A 16,914-nucleotide genomic window follows, 5' to 3' on the forward strand; every position below is an offset into this window, starting at 1 on the left:
TTGGGAGACGGAGGAAGTAACCACTTGGGAGAGGCTGGCAGCCCCTTCTCCACCCAGGAGCCCAGAGGAGGAGGAGGTGACTGTGCCTCTTTGCAGGTCCCCATCTTGTCCCCTGACCTCCACGGGCACCCACCGATCCTCTACTCTAACCCCTGGCTAGGGGGTTGTGCTCCTTTGGGACCAAGGGGCCGGGGAGGAGGGTCCCCGTGGTCAGCCGAGTGGGTGCGGTCTGGGTAGGAGCCACCTCCCCTTAAAGGGGGGCTTCCCCAGTCTCACCCGTCAGCTGCCCCTGGGCGGGGGCGGCAGGCCACCTCCTTGTTGTCCTCCAGTCCAGTCTCCCTCCAGAAAGTCTGGCTCAGTCAAAGCTCGGAGCTGGGTGGGCCTGGACCTGATGGGTCCCTGGAGCCAACAGTGACTGGACAAGACGCTCAGGGAAACTGAGACTCAGAGAAGCTGCGTCTGCCAGTGTGTTGGGGGGGTGGGGGGCAATTGCTACCTAGCCAGGCACACGGGAGCTGTCCCATGAAGGGTACCAGTGTGACAGTTCACGGCCAGGCCAGCCACAGCGAGCCGGGGACAGAGACACAGCCTGTGTGCCTAGTGGCCACCTGCCCAGGGCCATTAGCAAGGCACAGCCCACCCAAGCCATCCAGGGCCCATCAAGTACTAGCAGAACGAGCCCAGGAGGGGGACAGTTGCCCCAGGGGACATGAGTTCTCAGCAAATGCCTTAATTGTGCCCCGGGCATGAGATTCACCCTTCTTGGACCCACCACCGCCCCCAGACAGAATCATTTAAGGAGCTGAGAACAGGTCAGGAGGAGGGGCCGCAGAGGATGGGTTGGGCCTAGTGGTTAAAAAGTACACCTGCCTCCTCCCCCCAACAAATGGGCCAGAGAGGGGAGCTGCTGGGGTGGTACAGAGAAGGTGATGGCACAAGGCCAGGGACAGGCCCCCGACTAAGCCTCAGAGAGACACACAGAGGACACAGAGACAGAGACCCAGGGCATGGGACAAAGGGAAGGATGGGTCTAAAAAGAGGCCGACGCGGGCAGACACAGGGAGACGGCGACAGCAGAGGGCGGTGGGTGGAGTGGACCCCTGGAGGCAGGTGCACGGAGGTGCTGGAGAAAAAGGCGAGATGGAGGCCCGACGGCCCCGGCAGCTGACGTCCTGAGCTACATGACACAGCATTTGGTCTTGTGCGTGTGCGGGTCTTTGAACCGCAGTCTCTGTTTGGGCCGGTATTTTTCCAGGTAGGTGAGCTGCTTACTGTTGATGGCTCCACGCCGCTTTCTGGGGAAATGGGACAGGGTGGGGTCAGGCAGGACCCAGGCGTGGCCACCTGCCCTGCCCCAGGGAGCTAGAGGCCCAAGAGTCCCGCAGGGCTGAAGCAGGGCCTCGTGGTCACCAGAGCCCATCCTACCTCCGGGCCTTGCTGAGCTGTTGGCACTGCCAGGCTCACCCTTCCCGGTCACCTGCTGTCCTCATTGATGGCCTTCAATCCACCTGGCTATCACTTCCTCAGGCCGACTCCCTAATCTCCTTAGTCCCACAGTCCCCACCCTTCCAAGGCCCCACCCCATCCCCAGGCCAGGGGTCCTAGAGGACCACCAAGGTACGGCTGGGTATACCTGCTGTCTGAGAGGAAGGGAGGGCAGCGAGGGACGGGGAGGGCCTCGGGATGAGGGGGCACCTAGGGCTACCCACCAAGCCCTGCTGGAGGGCATCCGTTCCCTGCCCACGACCTCAGGTGTGCGCATGGACTTGAAGTGTGAGCAGAACAGACAGACGTCTGCCCGGCAAAGCTTCAAGAGCCATTGTGCAGCTCCACAAGGGCTCTCTGGCAAAGCTGGAAATGGGGCTGCCCCCACGGACAGGTGACATGACAGCACACGCCTGTGTGGTTGTCAGGCGCTGGGGTTGGGGCCTGCTTCTTACTGCAGCACAGCACAGCCTGTCCTGAATCACACGGCCTCGAGCTGAGGGAACAGGCCCTGGAGGGGGGACCAGCCCGGCCTTCACCATAGTGTCCCCTCGCTACACTCTTCACCCCTGGGAGCAGTCCTCACTCAGGGCCGAGAGGGCACATGGCACTGGGGGACACCTCAGAGGACACCCTAGGGCCTGCTGGCAGGATGCTGGGCTGCTGCAGGGTGGGCAGTGCCCTTAAACCCAGACCCCCCAGGAGCTCATCAACTGTCTGCTCGCCCATCCCACCCACCCACCCGCCCGCCCGCCGGCCGGCCACTCACTGTCGGATGAACTGGATGGCGTCTTCATACTTCATCCCACTCTCGATGAGAGCCAGTGCCACAAGCACCGGAGCCCTGGGGACAGACAGCAGGGTCATCCAAGCCTCTGCACCCCCACCCCTCCCCTGACAGGCCACCTGCTGAAGACGCAGGGCCTACGCCTTCACCCGTCACCAGAGGCCACTTGGACCGTCCCAGAACCCTTCGCTCCCCTGTAGAGGCCTTAGGCTCGGACCTCAGCTCCACCACCTGGGTCCAAATCTAGTTCCCTCCTAGCCCTGCTTTGTGACCTCAGGTGCGCCAGGCAAACTCTGCTGGGCTCAGGTCTGGCCCCAAATAAGAACTTGACACTGGGCTATCAAACCCACTTGGCCAGTCTTCCCTCTGCAAACCGGGATCATTTTAGTGAAACCCAGGCTGTTTGGTGGGGGTGGGGTCTTTGTGTCTGGGGAGGGTGGGGCCTGGCAGCAAATCCTGCTATAGTGCAGGGACAAAGTTGCAATCACAGCAGGAGGGAGTGGGGGTCAGACCTCAGGAAGGACTTCCTCCCTGCGAGGCTGTGGAAGCCCACGTGGGTACCCTCTGGAAGGAGGTCATGTGTGATGTGGGCTCAGCACCCACATCCGAGAGCAAGTCGGGCCACAAGATCCCCAAGTGCCAGCAAGCCCCCCGCCCCCCGCCCCGACTCACCGTCCCAGGCCGGCCACGCAGTGCACAGCCACGCAGCTGCCAGGGTCATCACAGAACTTGGCCTTCAGCAGACTCAGCCAGTCCTCCACTACCTTGCCAGGTGGGGGCGCCCCATCGTCAAACGGCCAGTCCTGCAGAGGGAAGCCGACCGTGAGGACCCCGAGCCGAAGGTGGGGGGACAGGCAGAGCCCCACAGCACAGGGCACTCTGAGAAGCACAGAGGGTGCCAAGAGCCCACCAGGGTGAGGGGCAGCAGGCACCGGGGCAGAAAGCTGGCTGGGCACGAGAGGGGTGAGCCGCTGGTCATCCTCTCTCACTTCAGCTGTCCCTTCTCCAGGACGCCTTCCTGAGCATGCTGTCCTTTCTTTTGGGAACCCTCCTCTCCATCAGCCCACTGTGACTCGGGGCTCACAGGCTGACCCTCAGCAGCCTGAGAGGTCCTGGGTCAGCAGGCCCTAGGGGTCTGGTCGTAGCTGGCACAGTACCTCTCTGTGTCCCCAGCCTTCAGCAGGGCCACACAGAGCAGGCCCGGCCCAGGGACAGGGAAGGAGAGAAGAAAGTGCTGCAGGGCGAGGCCCTTCGGTCTGTGACACAGTCAGTTACAGCTGGGACCTTTCCAGAGGTTCCCAGTGGTTAATTTGATTTTGAAAACCAGCTGTGATGCCCACCTCCACACCCCACCCAGCGCCCTGGGGGGGATGAGGAGAGCCCTCGGGGAAGGGCCCAGCCCAGGGCACTGCGTGAGGACGGAGACACTTAAGCCCTGGTGAAGCAGATTCACGCAGGCAGAAGGGACTGCTGCAGAATCCATGTCATTGGCCCCAGGGGTGATCTGCATGGGCCGACCAGGGCCATCGCATCCACACCCCGTCTCCAGGTATGGTGACACCTGGATGAGTCTGCTCTGCCGGCTGCCTTACATCTAACCCAGATCCTTCCCGCTGCTGTGGTGGGAAGGGAAGCCACCGACTCGCTATGCTAAGGGGCGCTGCATATGTTTTTATCTCAAGTTCTTCCAAGCACCCACACTTTAGAGGTGAGGACCTGGGCCCACAGGTGGATCCAGGCCAGGCCTGTCTGCGTCTGAAACTCCGACTTCTTCTGCCACTCCAAAAGGCCAAGCAGAAGTTATCAACAGTGACACCTGCCAATGACAAGGGCCTTGCACGGAAAGGAGTGGCTAACGGTCCTCTGGCGCAGAGGTGGCTGAGGCTCAAGAGAGCTGGGTGGGGACGCCTGGGCACCCTTTGTGCCTCCAGCCGGAGTCGGGGCAGCCCTGCGCTGGGGAGGCCCCAAGAGACCCTCCAACAGGGACATGGCAGCACAGCCACCCACCTTCCACTTGGACACAGGTCCCCAGGGCCAGGGGCCAAGGAAACAGGCCCACAGGTTCCTCCCCACAGCCGCCCCAGGGACCCACCAGCTGCACCGGCCCCACCTTCTCCACAGCACCTGCTGCCCAGCGACAGGGCCCCAGACACAGGCAGCAAGGGACAGACATGAGGCCCTGGAGACAGGCCCAGACCCAGAGGAGCCAGCCTGGAGCCGCCCAGGGCCCTTCTCTGCCCTGCACTCACTCATAGACCTTAAGTGGCCATGGAGTCTCAAGCCATCCTCAGAGCAAGGCCGTGTCGTCCCCACCAGGCAGGGCTGCTGGGGTCCGAGCCCCAGCCCCTTGATGGGGAAGCACCCCTGGAGGAGGTGTGATTACTAAAGGGCCGCTGATCAAGCAGTCCCAGGTCTGCGGCCGTCTGGCTGTGGCCTCAGACAGCCAAGGAGCCCAGCCTCAGTTTCCCCACAAAAGAGCCACACGGGGAGACTGCACTGCAGCTGAGAAGCCGTGGTATCTGCCAGCCCTGGCACGCGCAAGGGCCTGGCTGCGTAAGCCGGGGCTGTGCCAGTGAGCACAGCATGTGGTCCCACCTCCTGGGCCAGGCTAGCCTGGGACAAGCACACCCGCTCTAGAGGTGGAAGGAGGCCATGCAGGGAGCAGGTGACTCCCTCCAGGTAACACGGCCCAATGCCTGGGCCTCCTCGAGATGTGTCCAAACACAGACAAGACCCCGGCACAAACAAGGCCACGCATGCCTGCCGCACAGCACGCTGCAGGCCGAGAGCCCCTCCCCCCGTGGCAGCAGCGCAGCCACCAGCACCACCAGCCCTCACCACGACGGTGATGCCATCCTTCTCCAGTGGGGCCTTGTCGTAGGTCACTTCACACACTCGCACCACAGTGGTGGCCCCGTACTTCTTCAGGTCCTGGCAGGGAGGGAGGAGGGAGAAGGTGGGGCTGGGCTGGGGCTGCAGGGCACAGGGGTGGGGACCCCCTGACCAGGGTCCACCGGGCAGGGCTGTGCCCCACTAAAGACAGAAAGACCGAGGCAGAGCAGGAACCGCCAGTGGGGGACTTTCGGGCTCCATCACTTGCCAGAGGCAAAGACTTTCCTGATGCTTCTGGGGCAGCTGTGCCTTGGCCCACCCAGCACTTCACCTCCCTCTTCATGAGTGCTCAGGACCCAGGAAGACCCCATTTTCCAGACAGAGCTCCTGAGTCCCCAGGCACAGACAGGACACCACCAGCCTACACGTGGGCCCAGCGTGACCCCAGCTCTGAGCAGCCCTTCCAGCCGGAGCATGAATGGTCCAGCCAAGTCACATGTCTGTCCAGACCCCACACTGTGGCCTTCAGTCTGGGAGGGGCAGATCTCAGTGGGAAAGAGGACCTCAGAGTAGGGAGAGCGGGCACGTGCTGAGGTGGCAGCAGAAGGGAGCCAGGCCCTGCACACCAGCGGGAAAACCCCAGGCTACCAGGGAAAGGTCAGGGTAGTTTGCAGCCAGGCCCAGGATATTTATACCCAACGTGGAGGGGGGTCCCCTCCACCAGCCACGTGCAGGGGCTGCTCCCACCCCACCTGCTCCGAGCAGCTATTTTGGGAGTGGTGAGGAATCAGCTGCTGGACCTCGCTTGTCATGTGACACCGACACCGTACACAATGAGGGCAGAGCAGAGCTACTCTGAGAATTCAGGAGCAGGAGGGGGTGCAGCGTTCTGAGACTGTGGGGGCACCAAGACCCCTCAGTGCCTTCAGCAGAGGGCGCTGCCACCCAATCCACATCTGAGCCCTGACCCTAGTCATGCACTTAGCCCTGACCCTGGTCACACACTGATCCCTGACCCTGGTCACACACTGATCCCTGATCCTCATCACAGGCTGAGCCCTGATCCCCATCACAGGCTGAGCCCTGACCCTGGTCACACGCTGAGCCCTGATCCTGGTCACAGGCTGAGCCCTGAACCCGGTCACATGCTGAGCCCTGATCCCGGTCACAGGCTGAGCCCTGATCCCGGTCACAGGCTGAGCCCTGATCCCGGTCACAGGCTGAGCCCTGATCCCGGTCACAGGCTGAGCCCTGATCCCGGTCACAGGCTGAGCCCTGACCCCGGTCACAGGCTGAGCCCTGATCCTGGTCACAGGCTGAGCCCTGACCCTGGTCACAGGCTGAGCCCTGATTCTGGTCACAGGCTGAGCCCTGACCCTGGTCACAGGCTGAGCTCTGACCCTGGTCACAGGCTGAGCCCTGACCCTGGTCACACGCTGATCCCTGACCCTGGTCACACGCTGAGCCCTGACCCTGGTCACACGCCGATCCCTGACCCTGGTCACACGCCGAGCCCTGATTCTCGTCACAGGCTGACTCGACCCTGGTCACACGCTGAGTGCTGTGCTCCATCTCTTCCCAGATCCTGCTATTATCTCAAGGGTCTCAGCTGTGAGGGGGATAAACCCTCTTCTGGAGGACACCTGGCTTAGTGTCCAGGATCCAGGTCCCCTGACGGCAGAGTGCCCACTGCCTCTCTCTTCAGTTTTCAAGGTCCTCTCATGGCTCGGTCCCTGTTTAATTATAACAAGCTCCTACAGGGGCTTACTGCACATCGGAGAAACAAGGGGCTGAGGTGCTGAGGCCACAAATGGCCCTACACACAGTTGCAGGCTCTGCATAGCAAGAAGCTCTGCAGAGGCCAGGCTTCTACCAAGCCATGAGGCGAGCTGCAGGCTCTGCAGACACATCTGGTCGTATCTGCTGGGGCCACGAGCAGCACACATCTGCCTGCTTACTCTCCAGGGTATAGCAGCCACCCTCTGCCGTGGCCAGCTCAGACCCTTGCCCAGCTCCTCCTCATAAGGATATCTGTGCCCTGAAGCCTGTTCTAACCTGTGGCTTCCCCCAAGATCCCTTGGGCTTCCTGCAGGTAGCAGCTGGCCATGGAGCTGGCCGTGGTGCTGGCCTCCATGCCCGCTCCCCACCTGCCTCCAGCCTGTTTCAGCAGCCGTTCCTCCCCTAGGGGGCCTCTCCCTCCTCCTTCCTGCTCAGCCTCTGCAGAGGCCAAACAGCCAGCAAAGGACTCGGGGCAATGCCTACTGCTCATCCTAGCTCTGAACCGGCCTCTCCCCACGTAGCGTGGAGTCCACCTGTCCACATGTCAGCCCCCAGCGACCCCAGCTAATCCCCCAACAGTCCTCACCCCCGAGCTCCCCAGGACATTCTTATGTCCCCCCCTTCAGGGATCCTGTAACCAGGGTGACATTTTTGCCCACCCAGAACTTGGGATGACAGCTACAAATCTCTCGGGAGGCTGAGGGTAGCGTGGCCAGGCTGGCTGGACTCCTGCCGGCCCACTCACCTGGATGAAGGTGCTGAGGGTGGCGTTGGTGGGGTTGTGTGTGATGAGGAAACGCATATTCTTGTAGCTGACCTCCACGGGGGCCGGCCGGTTCATGCGTGCCATGGCTGCTCCCCGCGACGGCGCTGGGGACACGGACGGCAGGAGCCCCCAAGCCCCCCAGATAAAAGGAGAACGGGATCCCTGTGCTTGTCCAAGAGAGGAAATGCTTTTAAAAAACCTGCCCCCACACCCCGCACAAATATTGTGCAAATACTTGGGAGGGGGGAGGACGCTGCCTGGTGTGTGGATGGTTAAAAAATAAAACCCAACTCTAATTAAAAAAAAAAAAGGAAGACACAGTCCCCCAGAAGTCAAATGGGCCCGTCCAAGCTCCTGCCTCTGAGACGAATAATTAGAAGGGTTCAAAAATAAAAATAACAACCAAAAAATTCAACAAAGAAAACCTTAAAAAGCCCAGAGTAAATCTGGCCGTCGTGGCCGCACTAAGCACTGTCAGCACGGTGTCTGTCGCCGGGGACACACTCTCTGCATCGAGGGATGGGCGGACAGCCCCCTTCGCTCAAAGGCAGTCCCCAAACCCCAAAAAACAAAAAAAAAGCAAAACAAAAACAAACAAACAAAATGAACTTGAACTGAACCAAGAGGGCCGCCTTGGCAAGGGAGTCACAGGCGGCAGCCGAGGCGGGCAGGCAGGCGACTCGTGCAAGGGCCTCTGTCACGTTACCCCATTGGGGTACGGCGAGTCCTGGCAGGACGCAGGGGGCTCAGGCGGCCCCAGGCTGGGCGGCAGAGGCCATCGGCGGGTGAGGGCAATGGTGAGGGCCAGAGGCGCGGCACCCTCCTTAGCAGCAGGCCCGGCAGCAGGTGCAGTGGCAATGCTGGGCGCGGCAGCACTCCGAGCTGCCCCTCCAGGCCCTCTCCATGGGTCCCAGGCCGGTCAGCAGCAGGCAACGTCTAGGGGCGGAGGGCAGAAGGAAATGAACAGAACAGGGCTCACCAAGAGCCCCTGCCTCCTGCCCGACCCCCACTGTCACGGCAATGCTTTCCCGGGGCCCTGCTGCGGGAGTGTGCCAAGGGAGCAACTCTCCTTAGGCCTCAGTTTCCCCATGTGGGAGCACAGGAAGGACAGCTCCTTCCAAGGCTGACCCAGGGCCCTGAAGTGACCAGACAGCGACCAGGACGGAGTGGAGAGGCACAGAGGGAGGATTTTAGGGTCTCACACACACACACACATCCTAGGATAGAGCTGAACCCCAACACACGGAAGTCCAGGCGGTCTGTGGTAACAGAGGCTTAGCACCCTAAGCCCGACCCCTCCTGTGATCAGCAGATACCCCACCTGCACCCCAGGAGAGTCCCCCTGTCCTCTGCGGAACTCTGAGCCCAGGTAATTCTGGGGCGGCCTGTCCTCAGAGAAAGGGGCTCAGGCATGGAGGCCGAGGTGCCGGGCACAGTGGGTGAGGGAGGAAGGCCCCACTCACAACCGTGAACCACAGTAAACGTCTCCCAGGAGCTCTGTGGGAACCTCTGTTTCCGGTCAGCCTCCACCCCAACCCGCTGTCTCCACCATTTGCCACAGGGCTGCCAGGCACAGGGTAAACAAGCCGGGAGCTCAGAGAACCAGGACAGACCACAACAGCCAAAGGGCCCGCCGCCAGGCACATGCCAAGGCAGTGACAGCTCAGGTGGCCAGGAGTGGGGTCACACTGTGACAGGGCCCCTGGGAGTGACACTGCCGGGCCACCAAGGCAGCCATCAAGCACCTCCACACCTGTCTCTCCCCCTCTGGCCCGAAAGGTCCCAGGCCAGAGGCCGCAGCAGCACCAGCCTCACTCCCACCCGCACAGGCTGGGAGACCTTGGGCATGTCACTGGCCTCAGTTTCCCCATCTGCACAATGAGGGGCCAAACAAGATGCCCCCTCCAGCCACTGGACTAGACACAAGCCCCACCACCGGCACTCCTATCTGCTCACCTGGCAAGGTTCTCCACGTCCCAACCCACCACCTCTTACCTTTGCCCCCAGCCCTGCAGCCCGCTGTCCAGCTGCCTGCCGGACAGGCTGTTGCCCTACAGCCTCAACCTGGATACAGGAAGGACCCAAGACCTGGGACCCCCAGACACCGAGGGGCCAGCTCAACCGCCGCTCCTGGGCTCAGGGCAGGCACCACATCTCACACCCCTCCCCTTGCCACGGTCCCAGGAGGGTTAAATGGGAGTGTTGCCCCCGGAGGAGGATGAAGGCTGAGAGAAGGAATCCTGTCCTGCTTCAGCTGCCCAGCCTGCGCCGTCCGAAAGCCAGCTTCTGCTGGGAGCGCAGGTCAGGAAAGGCAGCTTTGGGCACCCCGACAGCCAGCACACAAACACCTGTGCCTCCTGGGACAACAGGATGTCCCCGTGTGCACGTGTGTGTGTTTACCAGAAAGCAAACAGAAAAAAGGCCCAAGGAAGCCACAGGACTCCAGGCCTCCCCGTGTGGGGCTCACCACCACCTCGCCACCCACAGCCGCTGAGCACCTGGGGAGACCCTGTGGGCAACAACAGATGGCATGGCTCTGCTGCCCAGTATCCCTGGACAGGTCCTCAGGGCAGAAGGTTGCTGGGCAGGGAGGGGCCCAGAGCCACCCCACACTACTGCCCACTTGAGCCTGAAGTTGTCATTTGTCAGTGGGGTCAAGGGTTAGACTGGCTGGGCTCAGGGGTCAGGGCCCAGACTAGAATGGGGTCAGGGGTCTGGGCCAAGGTTGGTCCAAGGTCACTGCCCAGGATGGGGTCTTGCCACACATCCCGCTGTCTCTGCAGTCTAGGTCTCCCAGCTTCAGGTGGGAGCAAACAATGATTCCCACACTTCCTGACCCCCGGTGCCCCAGGTGACTCAACCTGGCCTTATGGCCCTCCCTCCTAACCACCTCCTCAGTGAGGTCACTGAGCAGGGTCTCCAGGCAGGGCTGACCCAAGTCCACCAGCCACCACCCCCATGCCCAGCCCCCTTGCCAGGAGCCCAATGCCCCTCCCTCTGGCTTTCCTGCCACTGGCCTACATCCGCCCTCCTAGGACCTCAGCTGGCCCCCTCCCATCCATGGGCACTGAGCCGTCTACCATGTCCAGAACAACCGCCCCTTAGAGACCCAGCAGGGGAGGCCTCCTCACCGGCCCCGTCTGTACATGAGCAAACAGACCAGGAAGAGATACAGGACCTTCCTAGTGCTCCCTGCTCGGGGTTTCTCAAGCTCAAGACGGATTTACCGAGGAGGAAACTGAGGTTCAGGGAGGCTACTGCCCTCACCTCTGGTCACAGATGGCTATGGAGCTAGCAAGACTTTAAATCCAGAGGGTTTCCGAGAGGGCCAGCCCCTCCAGACCTAGAACTCGGTGCGAATGGGGGGAGGCTAGAGAATTAGGGCTCCGTGGGGTCCCAGGAGAGGAAAGGCGGGCTCACGGGAGCATAACGGGCAGGGCTGGGCCCGGGTGGGCTCAGGTGGGGGCCGCCTGGCCCCGTGATGGGTGCGCCTGGGGCGCGTGCGGGCTGATTCCGAGAGGTGCGGCCACCTCCCTGGGGCGGGGCTGGGGTCCTCCCGGCACGCCCCCCGCCCACTCTGCGTCGCCCTGCTCACCGGCGCGCGCAGACGTCCCGCCGCCGCCTCCAATCGCACGGAGCCAGACCCGACCGAGGCTGGGAGACCCAGAGCGCCGGACGCCGGCTGTCCGCGGATGCTCTGCCGGCCCCGCGGCCGAGAGCTATTTATAGCGCCCGGGCATCACGTGGGCGGGGTGGCCGGTGACCGGCAGGCGACCCGACTTGTTGTGGCTGCCACACCTGCCGCCTAAATATAACCGTGGGCCCGCGCGCCCGGCAAACAAAGGGGCGGTGGAGGAACGAGCGCGGAGGAAGCGCCGCGGAGGAAGGGGAAATACAAGGGGAGGGCCGCTCGCTGACCGCTCGGGGCGGGGCCCCTGGGGGCCGGCGCACCGCCTCCCTCGCACCCGTGTGCGCGCTGCCCTGGAACCTGCTGGGGCTCCCATGGCCGCATCGCACGGGAAGGGCCCCACAGCAAGGGGGCTGCACGGGGGCTCTGGGCTGCGGGAGGAGAAACGTGCTCCCAGGGGACCCTGAGCACAGGTCAAGGCCTGGACGGAGAGTTCCCACTGTGAACGTGGAAAGGAAGGTGCCCGTGGCCCAGGTGGGCTAACGAGGCTGACAGCCCCAAGGCGAGGGTCCCGGGCCTTGCCCAGCCCTGAAGTCGGTCTGCTCAGACTCCGTCCTCGGTCTGAGAACCCCTCCACTTCCTCAGCACCTGCTGTGTGCCAGACGCTGCCGTCCCTCACGAATCCTCGCAGCACCCGGGGAAGGGAGCTGCCGTTACCCTCCCCCACCCCCAGTGTGCAGGTGAGGAACCCGAGGCGCTGGGACTGGGAGCCCACACGTGGTTCCGCGGGAAGGTGGGATTCACCCAGGAAGCTGTCACCACATCCGCTCAGCCTCCAGGCTCAGCCTCCAGGCTCTGCAGATGCCCCACCCCAGCAGGAGCTCCAGTGACATTCCCAAGCAAAGCCCTCCCCAAGGTCCTGGCTTTGCCTCCAGGGAGCACCGTGTCTGGAACACCAATGCGCCCCTGACTGAGCCCCAATAGTGAACTGATATCACAGTCACGCTGTACCTGCCCTACCAGCCTGGAAACCCTCGGAAGTGGAGAAGCAGGGTCGGAAGACCCCCCCGGCACAGAGGGTCCCTGGAGGCCTCTCCTCGCTGGGAACCCTGCTCTGAGCCCAGCTCCCAGACAGCCAGCCTGACCCCTGCAATCAGCGGTCAACACCCCAGGGGCAGCCAGGGGAGCTGGCCCCGGGCCTGGTAGAGAATACAGCCATCTCCAGGGCTCTCCCCACACCCTCAAGAGAGCCATGCCTGTGACCCTCTCACCCTTCCACCCTCAAGCAGGTGAGCAGGCAGAAGAGGTAAAGACGGGACACCTGCACAGGGTGCCCCGAAGCAGCCCCACCCACAGACACTCCTGGACCTAGCCAGGGGGCTGCCAGCTCAAGGGGCCAGTGCCATAAGCCCCACCCACAGACACGCCCCGACCAAGCCAGGGGGCCTGCCAGCTCAAGGAGCCAGTGCCATAAGCCCCAGGCAAGGGCCCCTGCCCTTGTGTCACCACCCAGCACCCAGGCCTTGGCCACCACTGCACTCCCCCTCCAGTGCTCTTCGTTCCCCGATTCCAGCAGCATCTCCCTGAGAGCTCTAGGCACGCAGTGCCCCACAATCTCCCGTCTACTGCTTACTGCGGTTCTGTGCCCTCGGGCTCTGTGCCAGACACTGCATATCATGAACAGGACACGCCAGCCACCTTGTATGGATACAACACAGCAGTTCAGAGATGCAGTTCAGGACTTGACCCAGTCACACAGTCAGGAAGCAGGAGAACGCAGTTGGGGGTGAGTTTCGCTGACCTGCAGGGACCCCGTTTACCCTGGCTCTGGCCCTCTGGGAGACAAGCACCTCTGGGGCGAGCTGCTTCTACGATCAGCTGGTGCTCGTCCGTCCAGGTGAAAGGTCCCATCAAGCTCAGTGAGCTTGTACCCAAGGCAGAGCCCACCCTGCTGCTCAGGCTGCAGACCTGGGCCCCAGCATCCTCATGCTCCTCGCCTGGGGTATCCACTCTGGCCAGGCCGGGGGGGGGGGGGCACCTGCTGCAGTTGGCACAGTGTCAAGCCCTTCAGAGAAGCCTATTTTTATCAGGGCAGGAGCTGTTCCTGGAATCCTACCAGAGCAAGCCCAAGTCCACACACTGCCGGGAGGGGAGACCCAAGCAGGCCAAGCCCTCACCCACCCCCCAGGAAACCCTCCCAGAGCCCTGCCACCCCTGCACCTGGCAGTACCGAGGGTCCAGCCCCCTCACTGATCAGGCGCCGCTGCCTCCCTTCCCCCATTCCTGCCCTCTCTCCTCTCCCTTCAGCCACATGCCCTTCCGAAAGGGGAGTGGCCCAGCCCCCAAGAAGGCATGTCCAGAAGGAGGGGCGTAGAGGTTGTCCATCCCACGCTGCCCAGCGCCTGGCACCAAGCTGGCCCCCCACTTGTTTGTGGAAGGAACAAATGACCCAACGTTCTGGGCAGAGGTCCAGATCTGGGAAATGCCCAGAACCCATCACGGGATCTCAGCCCCTGAGGTCCAGAGGAACCTCAAAGGTCACCTACGCCGTCTCATCTCCAGTTTGCACACCCCAGCTTGCTCACTACTCCTTGGCAGCACCTTCCGCCTTCGGGCAGCTCCCGAATTACCAGCCCCTCCCTCTACTGCCTCCTGAGTGCCCATTGCTGGGATGGGGAACAGCAGGAGGAAAGCTTCCGAATGGAATAAACCAGCAGAGCAGACACTGCCGAAGGCAGATCTGGGGGATCAGATGGTCAGGGAAGGCTTCCTGAAGGAGCCGGCCAGCAGGGGAGAGGCAGCCTCTGTGGCCAGAACTGCACCATCAGGGCTTCACCAGCTGCCCTGACTCCCTGTGTGATTTGCAGCCAGCGCTTGCCCTCTCTGGGGCCCGTGGCCTTCTCTATAAATGGAGACACTGCCAGGGAGGGAAGCCACTTTCCAAGGCGGTGCCCGGCTGTGACCTGGAAGCAGGGCTGTTGGGAACAGGCTGCGGTTTCCACCCTGGCAGGCACCTGTTCTACCCGCCGGGATCTCGAGATGGAGAAGACACGCCCCGGAGCTCAGCTGCTGACCCTCAGCGCTGCACGGGTTTGCCCTCGCCACACATGGCTTTAATGGTGCCCTGTGGGGCATGGTGCTGACTTGCCAACCTGTGTCCTGCCTGCTGAGGCCAGCCTGTCACCACCGAAGGCCCAAAAGCTGTAACTGCCACCTTCATGGCTGCGCAGGGGCAGTAGCATGAGCCGGGCCCTGTGACTCTTGGTTTGCACACAATTGTTACCAACCGAGAAAGATACTTCCAACCCCCTCAGGGGGTTATTAAAACCAGGATAACAGCAGATGACAATCTAAGCTGTCAGTTGTTAACAATAAACGTAATAGTGGCAATTAACCACTTCTGGAGAGCCCGCTTTTTGGTAGCGCCTAAAGAGTGTTGGGGTCAAACAGATCGGAAGCTCCTCCATGTAATCTGTGGAGGGGTGGGCAGTCTGCGTCCCTGAAGCCCCACTGATTTGTTTTGTACAAGCGGGCTTAACATGGCCCCACAGGTGGCTGTCAGGTCAAAAGTCTACACTAGAGTCTGAGAGGCAGGCACCTGTTCTGCCCGCCGGATCTCAAGATGGGCAAATCAGCATCTTGACTAATGGTCACGCCAACCATGTGTGGAGGCCGGTCCCAGCCCCCAGCACCACCGAGGGCACATGGTGACAGGGCTCCCTGAGGCAGCCCGTGCCACGGTTGTCCTGGCGTGATTTTCCACATCACCTCCTTTTACTCCCAAACGTGACAACCAATGGGCAGTCGTGCCGCCTCTGCATACGACCCTCATCTAACAAAGAGGCGTGGGCAGAGGGGCTCCATAACTGTCAAGGGGCAGAAGAGCCAAGCTGGTCCCCACGCTACTGTGACCCCATCCTGCCTCCTGACGGTGCAGCCTGGCGAGAAGGGGCTGTGCAGCCAGCAGTCCTGGCCACCCTCCTGTCCCACTGAGGCCTGTCCCACACCTGGGGAGGCTGAGGGCCCACGACAAAACAGAGCCTAGGAGGAGACGGTACATTCCCACATGGTCCAACTGGGGCTCTGGAAGGAAAAGGCTCCCTCATCCCATTTGACAGGAAACCAGTGAGGTCCCGGCTGAGCTGCCAGCATGAGCTGGAAAGCCTGGAGACCCCTGGCCCTGTGGCTCTCTTGAGGTCTGCCCCAAGGGTGGCCACACCCAGGCCTCTGGCCGGCCCCACCTTCCACACCCCGGCCCCCCCACCTCAGGGCCCGCTGAGCCCACTGGGAGCCCTCAGACACTCACCCTTATCCCAAGTGCCAGGATCCCACGGTGGCTAGGACCCCAGCCTGGCTTTATCCCTGCCCAGCTGCCCGCCCTCCCACGTCAAACGCCCCAGGGCTCCCGCCCACCCTACATTAACAGGGAGGTGGGAGAGAGGGCAGGGGCAGCCCCTGAAGGCTCCCGCCTCCAAGAGCAGCCAGCAGCTGGGCAAGGGACTGGAACATGGGTCTGAGGTCTCAGCGGGCACCCTGGCCCCGGGAGGAGGGAGGGAGAGCCCCTCCCCCACTAGGAAGGGCTCTGGGGCCTGCAGGGGACAGGACAGTCCCTAGGGCCCTGTAACCATAGCCTGCCAGAGCTGGAGGGGACAGGAGGGGGCAGGAGATGCAGGCACAGAGCCAGCGGGGAGGGGAGTCCAGCCACCAACGCCAGACCTTGCAGCTGATGGGGGGGCAGTCTGGGGGCTTCCCAGGTCTCTGGTCTGTGTCTCCCTGCCTGCTGCAGGCTGGAAAGGGGGTCCCAGGGCCCTTTGCTTGCTGGGGGGTGGCTCACTACACCCCTAGCACTCCCACCTGTCCACACAGAAACAGCCTGCCCCCAACCTAAGCATCAGCCCTCCCCTCCCTCGGGGGGAGGGCCTCAGGATCTCCCTTCCAGGTAGCAGCCCAGGTTTTCCCAGAGCGCCCTCTGAGCTCCAAGGCATTCAGTTCATCCTGTTGCCGCTATTTCCTCCCCAAGGAAGAGGGATAAGGTCAGCTAGTGGGGTAATTAGCCACCCCACCCAGGCCTGGGCTCCGGCACTAAGGAAGTGGTGCCCCCCCCCACCGGTGTGGGAGGTGCCGTTCCTGCCTTTCAGGGCCAGGGTCAGTTGTCCCTCCCCCCACCAGGATGCTGCCCCAGTCATGGTGACCTCGGGAAGGGTGGAGCCCTCTTGCCCCCCCCACCATGGGGTATCGGGCTGGGCGCTGGGTATCTCAGCCCAGCACAGCCCCAGTACTGTACTTCTTGGAGGCAGAAAAGAGAGGCCACTAAGAAGTCCATCCTTACGCCTGCACCCCAGCAGAGCCTGTTATTCTGGAGTTTGGGGTGTCGGGCTGGGAATTCCACGGCCCCAGGACACTAGACAAGAGGCGCTGAGCTTCTAAAACCCGTCCTGGCCTCAGCACTAGCCCTGTACCCACCGTGCCAGGCGCTTTCCTCCTCGGCCCCATTGGACTGGCAGCGACTCCTGGCACCGTGCACCACATCTCCCAGGCCCCTAAAGGGGGTGCCCAGAATGGGCGTGCCATCCCAGCAGGACGTGGAGTTTCAAGACCCACTTGGAGCTAATGGCCTCTGAGAGGCCCTCACACCCC

At 62.5% G+C, this 16,914-nt stretch overlaps 1 protein-coding gene across 5 annotated transcripts; it reads right to left on the bottom strand.

Annotated features, from left to right (window-relative positions):
* Positions 1 to 773: 773 nt before the first annotated feature.
* PTP4A3 (protein tyrosine phosphatase 4A3) lies at positions 774 to 13,280 on the bottom strand. Of its 5 annotated transcripts, XM_074316361.1 has the most exons (7): positions 13,079 to 13,229; positions 12,911 to 12,975; positions 7,629 to 8,585; positions 5,111 to 5,203; positions 2,945 to 3,075; positions 2,255 to 2,329; positions 774 to 1,295 (listed from the first exon to the last, which is right to left on the bottom strand). In XM_074316361.1, the coding sequence occupies exons 3-7, from the start codon at positions 7,731 to 7,733 to the stop codon at positions 1,178 to 1,180; spliced, it is 522 nt and encodes a 173-aa protein (XP_074172462.1). In that variant the 5' UTR covers positions 7,734 to 8,585; positions 12,911 to 12,975; positions 13,079 to 13,229; the 3' UTR covers positions 774 to 1,177. The 5 variants fall into 5 exon arrangements, with proteins under 5 accessions (XP_074172462.1, XP_074172463.1, XP_019580251.1 ...); XM_074316362.1 differs by lacking the exon at positions 12,911 to 12,975 and having other exon boundaries at positions 13,128 to 13,280; XM_019724692.2 differs by having other exon boundaries at positions 12,911 to 13,279.
* Between the last annotated feature and the right edge of the window lie 3,634 nt (positions 13,281 to 16,914).

The sequence above is a fragment of the Rhinolophus sinicus genome, linkage group LG12, assembly GCF_036562045.2.
Source record: "Rhinolophus sinicus isolate RSC01 linkage group LG12, ASM3656204v1, whole genome shotgun sequence".
In the NCBI taxonomy this organism is placed as follows: Eukaryota; Metazoa; Chordata; class Mammalia; order Chiroptera; family Rhinolophidae; genus Rhinolophus; species Rhinolophus sinicus.

What these genes read in the sequence shown, in the direction of transcription:
- PTP4A3 (XM_074316362.1), bottom strand. Translation starts at nt 7,733, where the DNA reads ATGGCACGCATGAACCGGCCGGCCCCCGTGGAGGTCAGCTACAAGAAT. An exon ending in TGCGTGGCCGGCCTGGGACG is followed by an intron (nt 2,330 to 2,944) that starts GTGAGTCGGGGC and finishes GTCTGTCCCCAG; the next exon opens with GGCTCCGGTGCTTGTGGCAC. An exon ending in GCCATCCAGTTCATCCGACA is followed by an intron (nt 1,296 to 2,254) that starts GTGAGTGGCCGG and finishes CCATTTCCCCAG; the next exon opens with AAAGCGGCGTGGAGCCATCA.